Source organism: Mobula birostris, chromosome 19 (genome assembly GCF_030028105.1).
Source record: "Mobula birostris isolate sMobBir1 chromosome 19, sMobBir1.hap1, whole genome shotgun sequence".
NCBI lineage: Eukaryota > Metazoa > Chordata > Chondrichthyes > Myliobatiformes > Myliobatidae > Mobula > Mobula birostris.
The window spans coordinates 35708280-35733838 of record NC_092388.1 but is presented as its reverse complement, the minus strand read 5'-3'; the positions used below and the strand labels follow the sequence as shown (position 1 = coordinate 35733838).

The 25559-nt window shown below is 40.5% G+C and overlaps 1 protein-coding gene across 19 annotated transcripts in view; it reads left to right on the top strand.

The window, feature by feature from the left end:
• fhod3b (formin homology 2 domain containing 3b) overlaps positions 1–25559 on the top strand; it is a 580851-nt gene that overhangs the window by 22475 nt on the left and 532817 nt on the right. For all 19 annotated transcript variants that reach the window (XM_072283418.1, XM_072283417.1, XM_072283413.1 and 16 more), the window contains exon 2: positions 14797–14903. In XM_072283418.1, the coding sequence (XP_072139519.1) occupies positions 14797–14903 (107 nt within the window). The remainder of the gene's footprint in view (positions 1–14796; positions 14904–25559) is intronic.

The following is a 25559-nucleotide window of genomic DNA, read 5'->3' as shown; positions in this document are numbered from 1 at the left end:
CCTATCCTTTAAAGTAAATAAATAAACAGAGCTACAGAAGCTCCAAAGACCTTGTGCCTGGGAGAGGAAGGATGTTAGAAAATGGGCTACACCTAGGGACACCTGGAAAGACTGGCCCAGGACAGAAGATTTGTGGACTGAAGAAGGTGATTCATAGATTGAACTTGGAGAGGTATTCCTGGCAACCTGGATGTAGCCATTGAATGTCTCTTAGCCCATTTGTATAAAATTTGCCTTTTGCAGGGACTCGACACATTTTGCCCACCATCTCCCCTCTTCCCCCACCAACCGGACAGTACACACACTGACTCCCGACTCAATCCCCATTCTATCCCTGTATCCCTGGGGCTTCCATTTCATTTTTTAACCACAGAACTCAGTAGCTGTTAATGTGTTGCTTATGTTATCGCACAACCTTTTGAGAGGAGTCCGCAGAAACTGTAAGAGCGTAAACACTGACAACTGCAAGAACTTGAAATTCATTGAGAGAATTCCACACTGAAGCAATCTGTTTTAGACAATGTCAATTCGTTGATCAGTGTTACTAATCAAAGTTGGGTATTACTGATGGGAGCTTGTGTACAGATTGACTGTTGCCTTTGATACAGTACAACAATGACTAATGCTCAGAAGTCCTTTAGTGGCTTACAGGAGTGTGCTTTAGGTTTTCTTGGAACTCTAAAAGATGTTGCAGAAGTAAGAATTTGACTTTTAGCAACAGCTGGCTCTTGGGTTAAATATTTCCTTTTATTGGGCAGGAAAAAAACAGACTTTCTGCTTAAATCTTATTTCAAATGGGGAGATATTTTACGTTGTGAGTTATAAAATCTTAGGGGTGTTGTCTGACGTTTATGACCTGTTGCAGATGAGGACTGGATTCTTGAACAGGTGTACCCCACATGGCGGTGTGCTGGACAATGATGTTGCGTTTACCATTCCAGCTTTGATCCAAAAATACATGGCAAATCCTTGTACATGAGACAAGGCTATTGACATACCATCCAGACCTTGCAGGTGAACAGGTGTTTGTGAGTATAGGCTTTATCATTGCTGTAGCAAGAACTGGGGAGGAGCAGATTGAATATTATATAGGATTAGGGTTTGTGCATGTGCATGATGTCCTTGTTGCAGTTTGTGGAAAGTAATTCATTATGCTGTACTTATTAAAAAAAAATTAACCAATGCTGGTCATGGCAGCCATTTTTGAGAGCAGGTAAATCTTATCTGCTTTCAGTGCAATCTGTGTGGATTTTTTAATTCCTCTGAAAATTTTAAGGACTACTGGGATTGACGTTGAATCCTGTCCTATCCATTTAAACATTTAGTATCAAAAATAAACTGAAGCATATGCGTCCAAACCAAGGGAGCAGAAATTTTGTCCGCTCATTTGTTTGGGTCTATTGTTTTGCAACATAAACTTCTAAAAACCTCTAGTTGAAGGCATGGAAAAAGGCTTCTAGAATTTGTTTAACTATTCGAAGTAAAGGTTATGATATATCAGTACTATGGAAAGATTGAAGTGTACTGTATAAGTTATTTCTGTGTTACCTCTGATATCTGGACAAATCATAGAACAGAAACCAGGGATCTGCTACAGGTGAGCATCAGAATGTTCACAATAAATATCCTAAGAAATTACTCTTGGTCTGTCTGTATTTAAACCATGTGTTGTAGGACTATGTGGCCTGAGGGGGAATAGCTGAGGTTAAATAGTACTTCCCTCTTTTGCAGCTAATCTCATAATCCTGCTCAACATTCGCCTCATGGCGCGAAGGCCATTTGAGTGCTGATGCACTCATTGACCTGAAATGCTAAATGTTTACTTGCAGGTGCTGTCTGATTTGAGTATTGCCGTCTTCTGTCTTCACTTTGGATTTTCAGGATCAGCAATTTTTTTTCTTTTGTTTTTATCTTTGCTTTGTAGTTGTAGGCTTCAACATATGAAATGGGTGCTGCAACCTTATAACATCACAGACGCAAAAGATTCTGCAGATGCTGGAATTCTTCAGCAACAGACGCAATTGCAGGAGGAATTCAGCAAGTCAGGCAATATCAATGGAGGGGAGTAAACAGTTAATATTTTGTGCTGAGATTTTTCAACATGGCAGCACAGTGTCATATGTAGTAGTTGGTGTAAGGCTGTTATAGGACCAGCAACACAGTTCAGTTCCGCTGCTGTCTGTAAGGAGTTTGTACATTCTCTCCGTAATCAGAATCGGGTTTACTATCACCGGCCATGTGACGTGAAATTTGTTAACTTAGCAGTTCGATGCAATACATAACCTAGCAGAGAGAGGAAAAAATAATAATAAATAAAATAAAACATAATAAATGAACAAGTAAATCAATTACATATATTGAATAGATTTTAAAAAACATGCAAAAACAGAAATACTGTATATTTTTTAAAAAGTGAGGTAGTGTACAAGGGTTCAATATCCATTTAGGAATCGGATGGCAGAGAGGAATGAGCTGTTTCTGAATCGCTGAGTGTGTGCCTTCAGGCTTCTGTATCTCCTACCTGATGGTAACGGTGAGAAAAGTGCATGCCCTGGGTGCTGGAGGTCCTCAATAATGGACGCTGCCTTTCTGAGACATTGCTCCCTAAAGATGTCCTGGGTACTTTGTAGGCTAGTGCCCAAGATGGAGCTGACTAGATTTACAACCTTCTGCAGCTTCTTTCGGTCCTGTGCAGTAGCCCCCCCCCACACCAGACAGTGATGCAGCCTGTCAGAATGCTCTCCATGGTACAACTATAGAAGTTTTTGAGTGTATTTGTTGACATGCCAAATCTCTTCAAACTCCCAATAAAGTATAGCCGCTGTCTTGCCTTGTTTATGACTACATCAATATGTTAGGACCAGGTTAGATCCTCAGAGATCTTGACACCCAGGAACTTGAAGCTGCTCACTCTCGCCAGGTGGGTTTTCTCCAGGTACTCCCGATTTCCTCTTGCATTCCGAAGATCTACTGGTTAGCAGGTTAATTCATCATGTGGTTGTAATTGGGTGGCACAGATTCTTTAGTTTGGAAGGGTCTATTACCGTGCTGTATCTCTAAATCACAACTGGAAAGGAAGCGGGAAGAAGCCAGAATAAAAGGGGGAGGAGAAGGAGTATAAATTGACAGGTGATAGGTGAACTCGGATGAGGGGGAAGGTGAGTGAAAGAGGGGGAATGAAATAAGAAGCTGGCAGATGATGGGTGGAAGAGGTTAACCGGCTGAAGACAAAGGAATCTGATATGAGAGCGCAATGAACCAGGGAAGCAGGAGGTGCACCAGAAGATGATAGGTAGGTGAGGAGAGGAGAATGATGGGGAGGGGGAAGAGAGAAGGACGGGGAAAGAAGTTACTGGAATTTAAAGAAATTGGTGTTCATGCTATCAGACTGGGGGCTACCAAGACAGGATGAGGTTCTGCTAACCAGAGAGGGGCTTCATTGTGACAGAGGAAGCAAAGGATCGAATAGTCAAAACGGGAAGTTGAAATGAAATGGGTGGGTACCAAGAAATCTTGCCTTTGGTGGTGGATGGAACAACCATGTTTGACAAAATAGTCCCCCGATCGATGTTTCTCACTGCTGTATGGGGGGCCACGCCAGATACAGTAGATGGCCCTGTCAGATTTGCTGGTGAAGTGGCAGGATCCTGTTGTAGATGACAGAAATTATTCAGAATGATGTGTTGGATGTGGAAGCTCATAGGGTGGTAGGTAAGGGCGAGGGGAACCCTTGCGGGAGGACGGGCTGAGAGCAGATGTATGGAGAATGGAGGAGATGCAGGTAAGGACTGCAGCAATGATGGGTGGAAGGGAAACATGGTACTTTGCAGCAGTCCCTGTATCAGTGTATGCACAAGGAGTTTTGGAGCTGTATTAGGTACCCTATATAAAGCAGAAATTACAATTCTAGGTATAACTTTGAAATTGCTGTATGGATCATGGGTTAAGGTGAAATTCAGTGTAATGGGATATAGTTGCAATTTGAGTCACTTTTTTGATTATATTATGGTTATTGGATTTATTGACTATGCATGCAAGACAAATGAATTTCAGGTTTGTATCTGGTGACAGAAATGTACTTTGATAATAAACTTACTTTGAACTTTGAGGGGATTCTGTCCTGAAGAGCAAACTTTCCTATGTAAGCTGTTGCTTGATTCCTTGGGACAGTAAGCAGCAATTGTACAGCATCACTTTTCTAAGCCTGGTCTTTAAATCTTAATAGCTGGAAATGAATTGAGATTATCTTGTAATTCAAATCCAGTATTATGTGGCACCAAGTGAACTCTATGAAACATTTATTTAACCATTTTACTACTTAACTGTATCTGCCATCAAAATGCATCATAGTTTATTTGTGAGAGAAAGTTCCCCAAAAAAATTGACCCAACCTCAAAGGGCTGTGCTGGATGGTGCTACCCAGTTTTTGTACCATAGGCGTCACTGATTAGTTGATTTCAGTTCTTGTGTCTGTAGACCAGGAAGAATTCAAGGTAAGTAAATTCACACGCAAGGTAATTACTGGGGATAGGAGAATTCCATTCAGTCGCTTATGTCTGGTCTATTTGTCTATTGACGATGATACTTGGTCCTTCTTTGTCTTGGTTTTTGCTTAACATAACATATAAATGGAATTTGAACTCAATTAGATTACAAGCATCAGCAGTTTTTTGTTTCTTGTGTACTCCTCCCTATTACCCCATTACTCAAAGCCAGGGGTTCCCAATACGAGCTCCACGGACCCCTTGTTTAATGCTTTTGGTGCATGGCATAAAAGTTGGGAACCCCTGCTCTAAGCTGCTCCCTGAAATGGTACAGCTCTACTTTTGAGGTTATGCTGCCCTTTCTCGACCTTGAATCGAGAGTTAGTTTCTATTTCTCATTTGGCTTAAGATGCTGCAGTTAAATTGGTTCTTGATCTCCCCTACTCATGTGATATCTGGTCTCAGCGACTCTTCTAGCATTTTAGCACTGGCATCATTCCCGGTGAATTAATGCTGTATGTTTTTCAGGATAGTTATCTTTCTGGAGGTGTTATAATTACAACTGGGGCTCTGGAGCACCATAATAGAACTGGCATTCTTTTGTAATCTATCCTAATGCCTTCACCATCATTCTGGGAGACTTTAATCAGTCCAGTCTGGGGAAAAAAAAAATCACTAAGCAATTACCATCAACAGATCAGAGGTAACAACACACTGGACGGTTGCTTCACCGCCATCAAGAATGCCTACTGTGCTATTCCATGCCCTCACTTCAGGAAGTCTGATCACCTGGCTGTACTTCTACTCCCTGAGTATAGGCAGAGGCTGAAGTCTGCAGCATCAGTAGTGAGAGTGCCTACAGGACTGCTTTGAATCGGTGGACTGGACTGTATTTAGGGATTCATCTTCAAACCTGGATGAGTGTGCTGCAGTTGTTAGCGACCTCATTAAAACCTGTGTGGATTTGTGTGTGCCTACAAAGGCTTACTGAACATTCCCAAACCAAAAGTTGTGGATGAACCAGGAGGTACGTCATCTGCTGAAGGCTAGATCTGTGGCATTCAAGTCTGGCAATCCAGGCCTGTATCAGAAAACCAGGTATGATTTGTGGAGGGCTATTTCGAGGACGAAGAAACAGTTTCGAAAGAGATTGGAGGTGACATCAGATGCACGACAACTCTGGCAGGGTTTGCAAGACATTACTTCCTACAAAGCAAGATCCAATAGCATGAACAGCCGCGATACTGTACTACCAGATGCACTCAACATTTTCTATGCCCACTTTGAAAGGGAGAATAGAACTACAGCTTGAAGATCTCTGCTTCACCTGATAACCCTGTGACCTTTGTCTCAGAGACCAATGTTAGGCTGTCTTTAAAGAGAGTGAACCTCGCAAGGTGGAAGGTCCCGATGGAGTACCTGGTAAGGCTCTGAAAACCTGTGCCAACCAACTGGTGGGAGTATCCAAGGATATTTTCAACCTCTCACTGTTACGGGCAGAAGTTCCCACTTGCTTCAAAAGGCATCAATTATACCAGTGCCTAAGAAGAATAATGTGAGCTGCCATAATGACTATTGTCGGGTAGCACTCTCATCGACAGTGAAAAAAAAATGCTTTGAGAGGTTGGACATGACTGGAATGAACTCCTACCTCAGCAAGAACCTGGACCTATTGCAATTTGCCTATTGCCACAATAGGTCAATGGCAGATGCAATCTCAGTGGCTCTTCACGCGGCCTTAGACCACCTGGACAACACAAGCACCTATGTTAGGATGGTGTTCATCGACTATAGCTCAGCATTTAATACCATCATTCTCACAATCCTGATTTGAGAAGTTTCAGAACCTGGGCCTTTATACCTCCCTCTGCAATTGGATCCTCAACTTCCTAACCAGAAGACTACAATCTGTGTGGATTGGTGATAACATCTCCTCCTCGCTGATGATCAACACTGGTGCTCCTCAGGGATGTGTGCTTAGCCTACTACACTGCTCTCTATTTACCGATGACTAGTCATTGTGAGGCTCGTCATTGCTCAAATACCATCTATAAATTTGCTGACGATATAACCATTGTTGGTAGAATGTCAGGTGGTGATGAGAGGGCGTACAGGAGTGAGATACAGTATGCTAACTAGTAGAGTGGTGTCACAGCAACAACCTGGCACTCCATGTCAGTAAGACGAAAAAACTGATTGTGGACTTCTGGAAGGGAAAAATGAAGGAACACATATCAATCCTCATGGAGGGATCAGAAGTGGAGAGAGTGAGTAGTTTCAAGTTCCTGGGTGTCAAGATCTCTGAGGATTTAACCTGGTCCCAACATATCAATGCAGTTAAAAAGAAGGCAATACGGCAGCTATACTTCATTAGGAGTTTGAAGAGATTTGGCATGTCAACAAATACACTCAAAAACTTCTATAGCTGTACTGTGGAGAGCATTCTGATAGGCTGCATCACTGTCTGGTATGGGGGCGCTACTGCACAGGACCGAAAGAAACTGCAGAGGGTTGTAAATTTAGTCAGCTACATCTTGGGTACTAGCCTTCAAAGTACCCAGGACATCTTCAAGGAGTGGTATTTCAGAAAAGCAACGTCCATTATTGAGGACCTCCAGAATCCAGGGCATGCCCCTTTCTCACTGTTGCCATCAGGTAGGAGGTACAGAAGCCTGAAGGCACACACTCAGCGATTCAGGAACAGCTTCTTCCCCTCTGCCATCCGATTCCTAAATGGACAGTGAACCCTTAAACACTACCTCACTTTTTTAATATATAGTACTTCTGTTTTTTGCACAATTTTTAATCTATTCAATATATATATACTGTAACTGATTAGTTTTTATTATTTTTATTTTATGTTGTGTTTTTTCCTATATTATATATTGCATTGTACTGCTGCTGCTAAGTTAACAAATTTCACGTCTCATGCCAGTGGTGATAATTTTGATTCTGATTCCTGAGAAGGGAGTCATATTCCACTATGACTTCAAAAGCATTTGTACAAAATAATTTATAATTGGCCTTTGAGATCCCACTCGAATTCTCTACCCTCTGCATTTGCTGACTTCCTATCATTTTAAAAAAAACACCTGTTTATTTGATCTGCAGTGGAAGTCTTTGCATTTCCTCCACCTTTGATCTCTGCCACCATTTCTCACCATCCAATTTGTCAATGCCTCATGGCTCTCATCTATTTCCTCAATCACACAACTTGTGTCTTCAATAGGCTTCAATATTTCGCTGTCCACTAAGACAGAATTTGTAATATAAATAATAAATTATTTATTTATTACCAGTGCCCCCCCCCCACATCTCCTGCCTCTAAACTCCAATGTGTGAGGTTATTTTCTTTAAGCCTTTTTATGTTGGTCTCATTGGCGGCTGAAGTCCAATTGTTAAATTACACCAATATGCACCTATATATTTATCTAGTGTACCTGCTATCTATTTATTTAGTCTTGCATTTATGTACTGGCAACTAAGACAAAATCATTAAGAAAGTAAAGATAAAATATGAAAGTAAACAAACCAGTAATATTAAAGAGGATACCAAAAGTTTCTTCAGATACAAGGTGAGAGTGGACATCAGATCACTGGAAAACTATTGTGGAGAGGTAGTAGTGGCAAGTAAACTGAATAAGTATTTTGCATCACTAGCAGTATGGTGGAAGTACCATGTATCAAGGGATCACAGAGTGTGTGAAGTTACCATAACTAGGGAGAAGGTTCTTGGGGAAACTGAAAGGTCTGAAGGTAGATAGGTTACCTGGGCCAGATGGTGTATGCACCAGAGTTCTGAAAGAGAAGGCTGAAGGGATCGTGGAGCCATTAGTAACGATCTTTCAAGAATCACTAGATTCTGAAATGGCTCCGGAAGGCTGGAAAATCGCAAATGTCACTCCAAGAAGGGAGAGGGGCAGAAGAAAGGAAATTATAGGCCAGTTAGTCTGACCTCAGTAGTTGGGAAGCTATTGGAGTTGATCATTAAGGATGAGGTCTCAGGGTACTTGGAGGCACAGGGTAAAATAGGCCATAGTCAATATGGTTTCCTCAAGGGAAAATCTTGCCTGATAAATCTGTTGGAATTCTTTGAAGAAATAACAAGCAGGATAGACAAAGGAGAATCAGTTGATGTGTACTTGGATTTTCAAAAGGCGTTTGATAAGGCGCCACACATGAGACTGCTTAAAAAGCTATGAATGCATGGTATAACAGGAAAGAATCTAGCATGGATAAAGCAGTGGCTGATTGGCAGATGGCAAAAAGAGAGAATAAAGGGTGCTTTTTCTGCTTGGCAGCCAGTGACTAGTGGTGTTCCACAGGGGTCTTGGTTGGGACTGGTTCTTTTTATGTTGTATGTCAATAATTTGGATGTTGGAATTGATGGCTCTTTGGCCAAGTTTGCAGATGATAAGAAGGTTGGAGGTGCATGTATTTTTGAGGAAGTAAGGAGGCTACAAAAGGACTTGAACAGATTTGGAGAATGGGCAAAGAAATGGGAGCTGGAATACGATGTTGGGAAATGTGTGGTCATGCAGTTAGGTAGAAGAAATTGAAGGGTTGACTATTTTCTAAATGGAGAGAAAATACAAAAAACTGAGGCACAGAGGGTAAATCCTTGTAAAGGATTCCCTAAAACTTACAGGTTGAGTCTGTTGTGAGGAAGGAAAATGCGATGTTAGCATTAATTTCAAGGGGACTAGAATATAAACGCAAGGATGTAACGTTGATACTTTATGAAGCTCTGGTGATGCCTTGCTTGGGGTATTGATAACAGTTTGGACCCCTTAAAAAGAATGTGCTGAAACTGGAGAGGGTTCAAAGGAGTTTCACAAAAATGATCCCAGGAATGTCATATGATGACATATGATGAGCTCTGGGCCTCTATTCACTAGAATGCAGAAGAATGAGGGGTGATCTCATTGAAACCTTTTAAATGGTGAAAGGCCTTGATGTGGCTAGGATGTTTCCTATGGTATGAGAGTCTAAGACTAGAGGGGTGTCCTTTTAGAATGGAGATGAGGAGAAATTTTTTTAGCTAGAGTGTGGTGAATCTGGAATTCTTTGCCCTAGGTAGCTGTGGAGGCCCAGTCTTTAAGTATATTTAAGGCAGAGGTTGATAGGTTCTTTATTGGTCACGGCATGAAGGGATATGGGGTGGTGGAAGGCTGGAGATTGGGGGTGAGAGCAAGATAGGATCAGCCATGAAAAATTGACAGAGCAGTCTTAATGGGTCAAATGGCCTATATTTTGTAACCAATGTTGGCAAGGGTTTTGGGAATTTGAAGTATTTGGATATGGTTTAAACAAAGTTTGGATACTGGTGTTGGGAAAGGTAGTTCGCTAAGCAAAAAATTCAGTCGTGTCTACATCTGAGTTGGGTGTACCAGAGAAACTTCATCCTTATAATTATGGAAGCCCAAGCAATATTCAGTAAACAAATGTTAAGGCATTTAAGCTCTTGCCTAATCTTTTGTAACCTTGGGTGGATTCATCTCTGTTTGCTAACTAGTCACAATATCAAAATGAATTAACCTCCAGATGAGAGAAATGAGATTAACTTTTCAAATTATTGTGATCTAGGTTTGCGACTCTTGAGTGCTTCCAATCTCCAGACACAGCATCCAAATAAGTCTGATATAGTAGTGATGCGGAGGAAATGCTAACTGAAGTTTGACTGTCCTAAAGGAGGATGGGAGTGCTGAATTTTTCATACCAACCTAACATGAGAACGATAATTGGGTAAGGTGGGGAAGCATGCAATTGGACACCAACCTCTTTCCAATAGGAGGTTCTGAACAATATCAGGAGATGCATTGGAGTAGGATTTCTGTCATTGTTTTGGCTGGAAATGCTGCGTGGTGTAAAGCAACTGGGAGCAGGAACAGATGGGGCAAATTTCAGTGAGAATCTTTACCTTCAAGTGGAATTTAGTTTCAGATGGGCAATTTCAACATTTGATTCCAACTCTTGAAGCCACTGAAGTTTTCAAGCTACCCAAGTGTATCAATCATATTATAAACTAAAAAAAAAACTCCTTGGGAATGTCAGAGATTGGTCTGGAGTTGATTTGTGCTTTCTAAATATAGCTATCAGAAAAATAACTTTGCAAAATCAACTAATTAAATTAATCACTACCAGTTTTGGCCATTTGAAATTATTTGCAAGATTATTCAATCCAAAATATAACATCAAGTTTGGGAAGCATTCTTTTATATTTTTTAAAAATGGCCTTTTTGTTTTGATAGGACTGCAACCTTCTATTTGAACTCTGAATGTGACTGATGCAAGTTCTAGAGTTCAAGCATTGCTTGTGTGACATCTTTATAAAGTCAATAATTTATGCATAAATCTTGACTAAGTGAGTGATTTCTCTTCATAATATTTTGTATGCTCTCCTTGGGCAGATAAGGTAGATAGGAGAAAGAAAAATACAAAATATGACATTTCATAAAACTGGCTAAAAAGAGGTTTTGTTTTCATTATTTCCACTATTTAATGAAGATTGAAACTGTTGGGAAATTTTCATGTTCTTCAACGGGTACTGTAAGGTTGGAAATCTAACGAAATATGCAGATTTTTGTGCCCCAGGCTTTGTGTGTGGCTGCCGCACAATACAGATGACCCTAAAAGATGAATGTTGCCATCTGGCGTGGAACACCAACTCTTCATTCCCTTTCACAGATGCTGCCTGACTTGCTGAGTTCTTCCAGCATCTTGTTACTGTTACCATCCTGTTTTTAATAACCTGAAAGTAATTTTGAAGTCATTTGTTCTTGTTCAAATGAAATTGCAGATGTTATAACAGTGTAAAGTTAGGTGAAAGTAACCTGAATATGGATATAGGCATTTTATCACCGGGCTTTGCATATTTTTGTCGTCTTTAAATGAGTGACACTTCGTTTAGTTATTCACATTATTGGATATATTACAAATTAAGTAACACTTGTTTCTGAAGAGATAAATTGTTTGATCATAAAATGAGGCACAGAAGATACTATGTCAGCAGCTTGCAAGAAATTGTCTTTATTTGAATACGTAATTGAAAAAGTAATTTAACAATGTTGGATTTGATATTTTAGGTGTTTATACAGGTAGCTGACATTTGACTGTTGTCATATACCCTGTGACAGGGGTTAAGAAACCAGCAGAAATAGAAATCACTTTGGAGTCTGGTATTGCTAACAACTAATAATATTTATTAGTAACTACGCAATACAGTAATATAAATGTAGATAAATCAAACAGGTTAGCAATGATTATATATAAAAGTAAGTGTGAAATATATATGTATGGAAAAACCAAGCTTCTTTAAGTCTAGGGGTAAAAAGATACAGTCTTATGATGTTGAGTAAAGTTCAGTTCAGTTCGTGGTATTTAGTTGAGTAGTGATGGGGGGGGAGAGAGAGAGATATGAGTCGAGTCGAGTCGAGTCCTCAGGTGAGCTGATGCTGTCGATCTTCTCGTCATCCTCCGAAATCCTTTACAAGTCACCGCCTGTGACTTTAACCAGGGGGACCGGTCTTCTGTGGTGGAGCTATCACCCCGGCGAGGGTGGATACATAGACAACTCCCCACCAGTCAACCCCTCCTTCACCAATGGAATAGCAATTTGGATTGATCCGCCTGATCGATCCTCCAAAAACCCACTTTTTCTGCGGGCACAACAGTGCTCATTCAGTGTCCAGATCATGTGTCCTCATTTATTTCATCAGGCTGAGCATCACCTATCATTCAAAGAGCCCCTCCTTTCTTTGTCTGTAAAGGAGTACAAGCAGGCAACAAGTCCTTGAAAGTAACATCAACAATCTGCCTTTGGTCACCATAGCAACCTTAGAGCTGCTCGGTGCTGTCTCCAACTCCAAACTCAGTAAAAATCCAAAGTTACTTCCAATGCCTTAAAGTGACAATCCAACTGTCAATCTTCGTCTCTCTCTCTCTCTCTTTTCAAAAGCAACACATCGGTGGTAAATAACTTTGTCTCTCTCTCCTTTCCAAACAAACCATCAATGATAAATGTCTCTCTCCAAACAGTTAATAGGGGCACTCCTGGATCCCCTCACACTGTAAAGTAAGCGTATGTATTTTTTTTTGGTTTTGCAGGAAAATCCCATAAAAGATGCATCTTCATCTAGAATATAGACTTTAGCATTTCTGCTTGGAAATGTTGTTTGGACTCTGCATGATCCATGTCAAAGCTGCTCTATTCCACATTACTAGATGTATACCCACGGACAGATTCCATAGGTCTAGGGGATCCTCCTTGGTCCCACCTTGAGACTTGCTTTCTCTTGCTACCCGCCTCGTATAGATGCGTTGAGTATCTTGTGATAAATTGTGGCTTGTTGCGCCTTCCTCTCATTTTTGCTTTCCATGTTAGGAGAGCGTTCCAAACCTCTGGAGTTAGTGACAGGACCCATGTGGCCACAGTCCATAAACCCTGTTATTTACAGAAATAGTTTTAAGAGCTCAGCAGGAACCTTTTTGTGGACATTGTACAGTGTTTATTATTTCTTCTTCACATTGCTTATTTCTATTCAAACACTTATCCCGAAGGACTCTGTCTTTCAATCTCCACAACCTAAACAGCATTGCTTTCCCACTTCTTGCAATTGTCGTGTGTCCTCTGCAGAAGGTGTGTTCAGAGCACATTTGCATGCTGCTCTGCTCACATCTCTGGACTATTGAGGCTTCCATAGTTTTACATGCACCAGGGTATGCCCAAAGTGACCTGCAATGAAATTTTGCTGAAACCACTGTACAAGGTGCTATTGCATTTGTAACTGCCACTGTTGACTTTTTAATCTTGATTTATTTCTTATTCAACTACCGTTACATTTTTCTTCACTCCTTGTTGTCCCTTAATTCAGCCATTGTCTCAAAATCCTTAATAGTGAGATACAGTATATGGACTGTTTTGTGAGCATTTTGTAGAAACTTTGAGTATCTGACTTGAATATCCAAGTTCACCTCCTGCCCTCTTGAACTTCAAATTTCTTAATTTAGTATTCCATTGTAAACACAGACACGACTATGCTTTGTGGTATTGAGCTTTGGTGCTCCAGGCTAAAACTAAGCTTCCTTTCTCCTGTTATTATAGTATCACAGTTGCTTAATTTAACCATGGATTTTGTTTCACTGTTGCAGTTTGACCAACATCTGATGGAATTTATCCTTTAGTAATATTGTTCGGTCAATTTTCTTTCATTCTTGACTGCGTTCAAGAGAATGTGATGTAATGTTTACTGTTCTATGTAATCAATGTGAAAACATGACATAATTCTAATGCAATTAAGTGAATTCTTGATTTTAGACTATTTAGTTGTCTTTCTTATTTGAAAGAAATTGATCAGAAATAGTTACAGAACCTCTTCTTTATTCCTTCTCCCCAAATTGTACTCTAAATCCTCCAAGACATCTGCACTTTGCTTGAAGGTTAACATTAGTTTTTACCAAAAAAAAATGTATGAGCAAATAAATCAGTTCTGTACAGAGAATTACTATTGGATTAGAAAATAAATACGGGATTAAGTAAAGTTCTGTCAAGCTAAAGATTGCCTTTTTGTTTATCATATGTACATTGAAACATTAAAACAGAGTGAAATGTAAAATGTAGTTTTTCACAAATAAAGCAAAGTGAGGCATTTTATGTTTAATGAAACCCGTAACAGATTTTATTGAACTCCAAAACCTAAATAAAAATGAGCGGTAAAAGTGTTTACGTAACAATGTCATCACATCAGAGCAGCCTGTTGAAGCAAAACTGCAACTCAATGTCGGTGGTTGTGAATTATGTGTGTTTCTCCAATTACATGACCCTACACTGTTGCTTTCCTGTCAGCTTGAACCAGTCTGGCCATTCTCCTCTGACCTCTCTTATTAGAAAGGCTTTTTTGCCCACAGAACTAAAACTTAATGATTTTTTTTTAAGAACCATTCTCTGTAAACTCTAGAAACTGCTCTGAGTGAAAATCCCAGGAGATCAGCAGTTTCTGAGATAATCAAACCACCCTGTCTGGCACCAACAATCATTCCACAGTCAGTCACTTAGATCATATTTCTTCTCCAGTCTGAGCAAATGAACCTTGACAATGTCTGCATGCTTTTATGCATTGAGTGGTTGCTGAATGATTGACTGATTAGATATTTGCACTAACAAGCAAGTATACAGCTACCTGATAAACTGGTCACTGAGTGTAGAGTGGATATTGGCAAGTTCCTTTTCAAGTTGCAGGGAGGATGTTTGGGCTAATTTCCACACACTCTTCTAATAATTGATAAATCAACTTTTTTAAAAAATTTATTGCAGCTTGATGACTGTGCTCTGCAGTTATCTCACAATGGTACCTACCTGGATCTGGAGTCTAACTTGGCTGAACAGAAAGATGAATTGGAAGGATTCCTGGAGGATTCTGGGTAAGAAAACAGATTTTCCTTTTGTCTAGTAATAAGACCATTTGAACGATGCAGTGAGTTTTAATGAGATTTAGTAACTTGAATGCAATGTGACGTACTCTATTAACACTTCACTTACCTATTTATGTTGTGATCTTGAACACAGTGAGAAGGCTAATTTAAAGATGCAAATTTAACTGCCAGTAAGCTTTTTTTTTAAAACTAAAAGAATTTGGGCCTACTTGTCAAAAATAGTAACAATAAAGATGACATAGAGATGTATCCAGTGAATTTCTGCAGTCAAATTATGTGGGGTTTTCTAAGTACACAAATTATTCATGATTGCACACTGCTCTGTTCTTAATTAATTTCATTTGAGTTCTACCAAGATTTTTCTTTTGTGTGTGTTTTCCTTTGTGTGAACTTGGCGTGCAGTTGTTTTTAGCTTGATCGCATAAGCACTTTGTTTCTTGTAAGAGCGAGGCTGCCATTTATACAAGGGTAATTTTTTTTTAGAGTGTTTCAGTGTGATGGTGGCATACTCTATTGTTTGTGCTTAGCTGCTTGAATAAATGTTCGTACATGAACAGTTTCCAAAAATTGACAGTTTGATGCTTGACCATAATGTAGATCCCATCATCTAAATGCTTCCAAATGTAGCTTAATTTAAAAAAAAGCTTCCAGTATCTCACCTTCTAATAGATGTATACCTTGCCCAAGTATCTAATCTGCTCAAAATTGTTCTGTTCTTTCTGCCCTTGCTCTCCTACTCTTTTTTTTTGCCATCCTGTCTTAACTGAGTATTGCTTCCACTTCAGCATAAGCATGTGTTTTTAGTTTATGAAAGCAATTGATCTGCTTCATGTTTACCAAGTGTACCTGGGTGTCTCCCCTTTTTGGCATCTGTTGAAAATCTATTTTTTATTGCTATTCATGTTGATGGTTAAAAAAACTTGAATATAAAATTATATTTGTCACTACATCATGCCAAGTCAAAATATGTGAATAAACTCTTGCATGTCTGAAATATAATTTATTGCCTTCATTCAATCTTTTCAGCCCAGAAATGAATACGATTTGATATAAGTACAGTACAGCAGAATGTGTGTGGAAACCTCTCATGTTAATGTTTCCGCTGTAAGATGTGTATGTCTTAAACCTGCTAATGATTGAATGATAGAAAACTTGTGATGCAACTAAGTCCATTCAGCCTATCATGTGTCTCTGTCAAGAAGGGCTGTATGAGTCAGTAGCTTTCCCAGTTTTGCTTAACACTGGGATCTTTGGGGAATAGCTCAAATTATTAGAGGTAGGACCAGAATAAATTTAAATCAAGCTCTATTGTTTCTCTACTCAGAGGTGCCCAGGTGGCAGATGCATGGTTGTGGCTTGATAAACATCTTAAATGTTTTTCCATCATTGCTACCACACGAGAGTGTTCCTGTCAGGCTGACTTCAATTGTGGATTTTCACTTTCTCACAAGGTGTAACCTTAGTTAACAGGATTCCACTAGGAAGTAGTCATCTTATGCCTAGTTATTTCCTAAATAAATAATGGAGAAGGACTTGGCATCAGCAGCTTGCTGTAATCTTTTTGACTCTATTGACTTCACAATGCTGCTAATTGCCACACTTAGCCCTAGCGATAGGATGAAAAATTCTCTCTCAGAAGGCAAGCCAGAAGTGATGGTGCTGCAAATGCTTTGGAATTGTTAACTTTCATGGAATAAGCCAACTTTGCACCCCTCTGGCTAGAGAAGACTGCAGAAAGTGGGAAAATAATTGTAGCTACCTCTTTGAGTCGTATGTTTTATGGGCTCAACCTAACAACCTAAGAAAAAAATATCTTGGGCATGATTATGTACAGTAATTTTATGCCCTAAAATTATTGACCTCTCCAAGGGCTTCCTGAGTTCCACTTGCCATCTGTTATTCTGCTCAGTTTTTTATCCCCCCACACTTTTACACTTGAAGCTGCGCCAGGGCGGGGGGCGATTTGCAATAAAGCCCATTGAGTCCTCCATTCACGATACTTCCTGTCAAGGTCACTGGGCATTGAGATTAATTTATCATTTGTATCTATTCACCATTCCACATACGATTTGGTGCAGAGACAAATTTAGCTTAGTGGTGTTAGCTCCTCCTGAGAGAATGGTGAAATTGGCCATGAGGATTTGAGGTAGTTACAAATGACTATTGATTTTTTTTTTCTCAAGAATGTTGGATTACCCTCTTTTGTTCCAGTCTCCTAATGTTTTAAAGATGGTCTGCCATCTGGATCCACAGGAATGGGATGGAGTCTAAAATTAGCTGCAGGTATTGAATTTATAAGGTTCCCAAATTTGAGGCAGTGAATCTTTTTCCAATTAACTTTTTAAGACCACGAGAGCAAGAGATCCATGGTATACAGTAAAATTTGGTGTAGATTATTTAAGGGCACTAGGCATTGAAGTAACTGGGTGTTGTGTTACTCCAGAAGCCTGTTGGCAGTATGCCCACTGCCTGCACCACCTCCTGTGGGAATATGTAAAATGGAAACATGTAACTTTGAAATTGGTGGTTAAATGCTTTTTCAATCAAATGTTTAAAAAAAAAATCTAGGAAGTTGTAATTCAGGTGTGAGTTTGTACCGACTTCCTTGTTGTAATATTTTATAGTTGATGAGGGAGCCCAGTGACATTGCAAATTACAGAAATCTCAGCTTTCACGCTTTTAATGAAAACTATTGCTTTGACCCATATACCTTTTATTTTTAATAACTCCCCTACCTCTATTCCGTATTACCTTTGTACAGGGTGCACTACAAAGACTGAGTTAACAAGAAGGCAAGGTACTTGCATCTGTGTTTTGGGAATCTGGGAAGTGGATTAGTTACAGTCCTATTGGTGATCCAGCTTTATGGGCTGAAGCTTGTTCTCTGCCAAGTCCAGTTAATAATTGTCTAAGAATGGAACTGCTTTGGGACCGAACCCTTTCCAATGACCACATTTCATCCAGTTGTATATATTTCACAGAAGAAATTTGCCTACAACATCTAGGAATAGAAGTAAGCTCTGTGGCTCTTTTAGCCACTGGCATAGGCCTGATGGTCTGAAAAGCCCTTGCTGTTTACCAGGATGTGTGCCTTGAGTATGTTCCAGAGTTGAACCTCCAAACCTTTAACTATAATTAATTGACCTATTTAAATTTTAAAAATGTATTTGAAGTAGTGTTCAAATATTGCACTTTGACAGTTTGGACAATTTTGTTGAAGAGGTTGGACACGCAGTGCTCTGTGGGTTCTGGTTTTCAGTCTGTTTTGTGAAGGCACTAACTGCTGAATATGTAAATATGATGTGGAATACACTTCAGATTAGATAATTGTAACAGTACCTTGCATCTGCAGTGCCAACCTATGAAAAGTTTTGAAAATGCAACATCATCGGAAGGTTTTAATTCTTTCATTATTTGTGTTCCACACATCTGATCTTTGTGTGTGTGTGTGTGTGTGTGCTTTAAACATCTGTTGCATTTCAGATTAATTCAATTTAAATTTATTTTTAAAAAAATTAGCTTTCTGCTTTTGTTTTTGCCTATAAATTTGACCTGGAATAGTTGTTGAGATAATGAGGAGAGTATCCAAATGGCTGTCAATCTATAAATAGTGTCAAAAGCAGTAATTAACAACTGACTACACAATTAATTTCTGTTCCCTTCCAATTGAGGGGTATTGGAGGAGATGACTTTTTACTGGAAGGATGGATTGAGATTTAAAGATCATAGCTGAGATAAAGTCCTGTTGATTATGTGGACAGTTACCATGTAAAATCTTTGCCCTCTGTTCAAGTGCATTTTTTGTACATGTCCATCATCACTAAATACATTCAGTGGCCACCTGTACACCTTGCTGATGCAAATGTCTAACCAGCCAATCATGTTGCACCAACTCAATGCATATAAAACATCAGATCATGGTTAAGAGGTTCAGTTGTTCAGGCCAAACATCAGAATGGAGAAGAAATGTTTCTAAATGACTTTGACTGTGGAAGGATAATTGGTGCAATTGGTTTGAGTACCTCAGCAAAACTGCTTGATCTCTTGGGATTTTCATGCGCAAGAGTCTCTATAGTTTAGAGAATGGTGCAGAAAAGCAGCGAGCAGCAGTCTTGTGGATGAAAACACCTATTAATGAGAGAGGTCATTGTTTCAAAGGTACATTTAATGTCAGAGAAATGTATACAATATACATCCTGAAATGCTTTTTCTTCGCAACCATCCACAAAAATAGAGGAGTGCACTTAGGAATGAAGGGCAGTTAAGTTAGAACCCCAAAGTCCCCTTTCTGCAAGTTAAGTGGCAGCAAACAACAATTCCCCCCACCCACCGGCAAAATAAAAGCATTGGCACCCACCATCGAGCACTCAAATGTGAGCAAGGCAACAGCAAAGACACAGACTTGCAGTACTCCAAAGACTACATTGTTCACCCGGCATTTGACGTACCACAGGCTCTCTCTCTCTCCCTAATAAAGGAGAAAGAGTTGCCTCTGTTTCACAGTGAGGGTGGATACATAACAAGCAACCCGCTGGTTAAATTTCCGTTGCGTCGCCTTTTCTGTGCCTAAAGATTTCGGGTCTTAGGCCAAGCCCTTGGCGTGTTGAACAACGGCCAGTTGTGAAACCCAAGAACGGGTCCCATTCCCGCAAAGAACTGTAGTCAGCATGTAACTCCAGGTCAGGATCTTCAAAAGAACCCTGAAAGGGAAAAATAGAGATATTAAAGATGGAAATAGAGCTGTTTACAAAGATACAAGTAAAGGAGTTGCTGTTAGGTGCCATTAACCCTCCTAATCTCCACCTCCACCTTGTGGAGAAGAGTCCGGACCAGTTGGTCCTAGTGTCTACTAGAAAAGTAGTATTCTGGTCACATATGCCCAGACTGATCTCCAGTCTGACATAAGGGCTTTGGGTGACATAGAGCATATTCAGATGGGAATTCTATCCATTCTCTTCATGCCATTTGAACATCTTTGAGAGCAGTGGAGGCAGGGGGAAAACTGACTAATATTTAAGCAGACAATTAAAAGTCAACTCTTCCTTTACCAAATTATTCACATGGAAATGTTCATCCTGTAAATGATTGTCTCAACCCCAGCTGTCTGCCAGACCTCTTTCACTGATACATAGACTCTATTAAACAAAGGCGAAACACAGCATTTGTCTGAAAACCCATTGCTAAAGTAGAAGAGTAGGAAAGTGAGACTGTGTAGGATTACTTGTGTGCCCCTTTTATATCTAGCCCAGAAAAACTACAATTGTAGTCTCTCCCATGCAGAGAAAATATTAAAATAAACATATTTAGAGAAAGTTAAGGTGACTGATTAATTGTCTGAGCTAACTGATGAAAAAATTCGCTGAAATCCGTACAATGTGAGTACTGGGGATGAGTAACACTTTCTTTTTGACGTGAAATCATTTATGTTGATATTCTGCTGTAGATGTTTGATTGCTGATGGATAGTTAGCTGTGGTAAAGATCAGATCTTAAATGATTGCTTCGAGCTAGCACTCTTGTGCTTTGAAGCCATTAAGGTGGGAGCAGGTATTTGACAGGCTTTATTTGGGCAGAGGTGAGTAGAAAAATGTAGAGTGGGAGTAGATTCTCTGGGTCTTGATCTCTTCAGGAATCATAACATATGTGGAGCACTTCGAAATATGTCCCTAGATTGCTTTATTTTTAATTAACACTTTATTGTTGTTGATGAGACCAGTAGTAGTATTACTGGTGGTGCTGATATTGTAACTCTGACTTCTGTCATGGAATAAAGCTATTCTTGAAGCTATCCCTGAAATTTCTCTCCACTTGTATCTTGAGACAACACCTGCACAATCACTATCAGCACAGATGCACCACAAGGCTGTGTGCTTAGCCCTCTACTCACTTTATACTTATGACTGAGGCTAAGTACAGCTCCAATGCTATATTCCAGTTTGCTGACGACACCACTGTTTGTTGGCTGGATCAAAGGTGGTGATGATTCGGTATGCAGGATGGGGATGAAAATCTGGTTGAACGGTGCCACCACAACCTCTTTCTCGATGTCAGCGAAACAGAAGAGCTAATCATTAACCACAGGAGGAAGAAAAAATGGAGGTCTGTGAGTCAGTCCTCATCAGGGGATTGGAGGAGGAGAGGGTCAATAGATTTAAATTGCTTGGTGCTATTATTTCAGAGGGCCTGTCCTGGGACCATCCGGTAACTACCATTAAAGAAGGCATGGCAGAACCTCTACTTAAAATTTTCGCGGATTCAGCATGTCATTTAAAACTTTGACATACTTCTTTAGATGCTCAGTGGAGAATATCCTGACTGGTTGCATTATGGCCTGGTGTGGAAACAGCACAGTCCATCGCAGGCCGAGCCTGCCCCACCTTTGAGCACATCTACACCAGCTACCACAAGAAAGCAGCATCCATCATCAAGGACCCCCACTATCGAGGCCATTCTCTCGTCTCATTGCTGCCATTGGGAAGGAGGGACAGGAGCTTTGGGTCCCACACCACCAGGTTCAGGAAGTTATTACCCTTCAACCATCAGGCTCCTGAACCACAGTGAATAATTTCACTCAGTTCTCTACTGAATTGATTCCACAAGCCCTGGACTCACTATCAAGGACTCCACAACTCCTGTTCTCAGTATTCATGTGTTATTATTATTTGTTTTCGTTGTCTTTCACACATTGGTTGTTGGTCAGTCTTTGTGTGTAGTTTTTTTTTTCCATTGATTCTATTTTATTTGTGTACTAAGCTGAATGCCCTGAAGAAAATGAATCTCAGGGTAGCAGAGTAAAGTGACATATACGTATATTGATAATAAATTCATTTTGAACTTTGAGACGTGGGTGGTTATCCTCCAATTTTGGGTACACTGAAACTCATAACAGCAGTAGGGACAAAAATGAAAAAGAGAATAACTGAAGTGGGGTAATTCCCATTTGTTAACCTACACTATCCAGTCACTTCTGATCGATAGACCAGCACATGCATTCTTGACACTGAGCGACACAGTGGAAATGTGGTTGCCCTTCTGTCTTCTTTACAGCCATCTGCCAGGATTTCAAAATACTTTTAAACTCTGCAAAATGCACATTTCAAGCAGGTGCATCAATTGGTTATGCGTACTTCACTTTAGGAAGCTGTATGTTTTAAATGTATTGGAGTCTGTAATGTACTCATGCAGACTCACCAACTCTTTCTGCGCTACATTGATGTTTGCATTGGTGCTGCTTCATGCACCCCTCGCCCACCACCCCTTAAGCCTCCACATCCAACTTCTTTTTCCGCAATCTCTGCCATCTTCAACAGAATCCCACAGAGAGACACATTCTGCTTTCCACAGGGATAACTCTCAGTGATCTCCTTGTCTGTTCATCTGTCTTTACTAGTCTCCTTTCTGGCATGCAATTCTGCAAGAGGCATATATACTATACCTGTCCATCCACCTCTGTTAAGGGCCGTAAACAGTCCTAACAGCAGAAGCAAAACTTCACAAATGAATCTATTGAGGTTATCTACTGCATCTGGTGTTTCTGATGCAGTCTGCTCTATGTTGGTGAGACCTGGCGTAAATTGCTGGACTATTTTGTCAATCATCTCCGCTCCATTTGCAAAAATCATAATTTCCTAAAGGCCAACATTTTAATTCCACTTCCTTTTCCCATTACGACATGTCAGTCCATGGCCGCCACCTCTGCCACAATGAGGCTACTCTCAGCTTGGAGGAACAACACCTCGTATTCCATCTAGATAGCCTCCAACCTGATGGCAGGAACATCGATTTCTGCTTCCTGTAAGTTTTTTCCCTCCGCTTTCCATTTTCCTCTATTCCCCATTCTGGCCTTTTACCTCTTCTCCTCACACACCTATCACCTCCCCAGAGCCCCTCCTTCCTCCCTTTCTCCTATGGTCCATTTTCTTCTCCTATCAGATTACTTATTCTCCAGCTATTTGTTTTCCACCTATCACCTTCCAGTTTATTACTTCATCCCCACCTACCTGTCTTCACCTATCACCTTCTAGCTCGTCCTCCTTCCCCTCCAGCACCTTTTTATTCTGGCATCTTTCCCCTTCCTTTGAAGCCCTGATGAAGGATCTTGGCTCGAAATGTTAACTGTTTATTCATTCCATAGATGCTGTCTGACCTACAGTGTTCCTCCAGTGTTTCACATGTGTTCCTTCTGAAATTTTTAAGACCTTTATTTTACTGAGCTGCTGTCCTGGATTCCTCCAGAGTAGGTTTTAGCTTCATTCCTGACCCACAGCTCTCTAGCCTTCACGGTCATTTGTGTGTGGTACCATTCCACTGCTTATCCTTGTGTGGAATGTGGATTGGAAGTGATAGATAACAGGGAGGTGTTAGGAAATTGTTGATTTTGCATATGCAATTTGCATATTGATAGTATCTTGCTGCCAACCATCTGATTAAATCTCCTGTTTTTGAGTATTCGGGTATTTTAAAGTGATTTTTTTGCAAATTAAGTGAAAATTGGTCAAATAGGACAAACTAGCAGAGAGCTATCTGGTGATTATTTAAGAGTATTCATGACAATTTCTTTTATTCAATGTTTATGTCAGAACCAGATGCTCGAAACTGTACATATTAACTATGATAGTTCACTATCCATTGTAAATTATTATCTCCCATCCATCGTGTTAGTTCTGTTACATGTGGCAGGAAGGGACAGTGTCAGCTTCAAGGTTCAAAAGTAGCACTGGTGATCTTTAAAAACGCAAACATGAGGAAATCTCCAGATGCTGGAATTTCAAGCAACACATAAAAGTTGCTGGTGAACACAGCAGGCCAGGCAGCACTTATTGGAAGTGGTACAGTCGACGTTTTGGGCCGAGACCCTTCGTCAGGACTAACTGAAAGAAGAGCTAGTAAGAGATTTGAAAGTGGGAGGGGGGGGGAGATCCGAAATGATAGGAGAAGACAGGAGGAGGAAGGATGGAGCCAAGAGCTGGACAGTTGATTGGCAAAAGGGATATGAGAGGATCATGGGACAGGAGGCCTAGGGAGAAAGAAAAGGTGGGGGGGAGCCCAGAGGATGGGTAAGGGGTATAGTGAGAGGGACAGAGGGAGAAAAAGGAGAGAGAGAGAAAAAGAATGTGTGTGTGTGTGTATATATAAATAAATATTGGATGGGGTACAAGGGGGATGTGGGGCATTAGCAGAAGTTAGAGAAGTCAATGTTCATGCCATCAAGTTGGAGGCTACCCAGACGGAATATAAGGTGTTGTTCCTCCAACCTGAGTGTGGCTTCACCTTTACAGTAGAGGAGGCCGTGGATAGACATGCCAGAATGGGAATGGGACCATCTCCCAGTGGCCACACATTTTAATTCCACGTCCCATCCCCATTCTGATATGTAGCCTCCAACCTGATGGCGTGAACATTGACTTCTCTAGCTCCGCTAATGCCCCCCCCCGTACCCCATCCATTATTTATTTATTTATATACACACATTCTTTTTCTCTCTCTCTCTCCTTTTTCTCCCTCTGTCCCTCTCACTATACCCCTTGCCCATCCTCTGGGCTCCCTCCCCCCCCCCCTTTCTCCCTAGGCCTCCTGTCCCATGATCCTCTCATATCCCTTTTGCCAATCAACTGTCCAGCTCTTGGCTCCATCCCTCCCCCTCCTGTCTTCTCCTATCATTTTGGATCTCCCCCTCCCCCTCCCACTTTCAAATCTCTTACTAGCTCATCTTTCAGTTCATCCTGACAAAGGGTCTCGGCCCGAAACGTCAACTGTACCTCTTCCAATAGATGCTGTCTGGCCTGCTGTGTTCACCAGCAACTTTTATGTGTGTTACTGGTGACCTTTAAATGATTTGTTAAGTAATATTTTAAAGCTCTTGGTCATTTAGAACATCCAGATGTGCATTGACTTTATTTTCTTATGGCAAGAGCTTGAAAACGTTGGTCTGGAGGCAACGAAGCATAGAGAAAAGGGGACAGTGGTAGAGAACATGAGATCTAAGAACTATGTAACATTGCTGGCTCAAGATGTCCAATCATTTGAAAGGGGAGACAATCCATTGACTGTGCCGTCAAAGGGTGGATGAACACCTATAGGTAAAATGCCTCCTGGCCAGTTGCATATCCAATTTTTGCCAAAGCTGGAATAGGATCTTCAATTCATATATCCAGGTCCCTAATAAGCATTTGGTTCTGTTATTCTGTGATTCGCATTTCATTTGGAAGATGAGTTCCTTTCTAGTTCATGAGAAATAGGATCTATTTTCTTAAGGACTGGTTGGGTTGCTTTTTCTTTTGCTCTCTGGAATTGGTGTTAGAGGGTATGAATGCTCAAGTTTATTTTTGTTTTCATGCCAGACATAAGCTGCTGTCTGTCAGTGCCTCTAAGAGCTGATTAGTTAAGCATTTTCAGTAATCTCCTATTAACGTGTAGGATACATACATTGGCTGCACTGGAATTCATCCCTGCGTTGTTGGAGAGGGAGGGCAAGGGTCATTGCCATGGTGAAGACCGCCAGTAATGCCTGTGTTCCTTGTTTGCTTTTTAACCCTATGCAACATCCTAATCTTGTGGTGCTACTGGGCACTTATGAAATGAAAGCATAATTTATTCCACAATGGATTACAATGCCTGTGATTTATTAACTTTGGGAAGAGCAGCA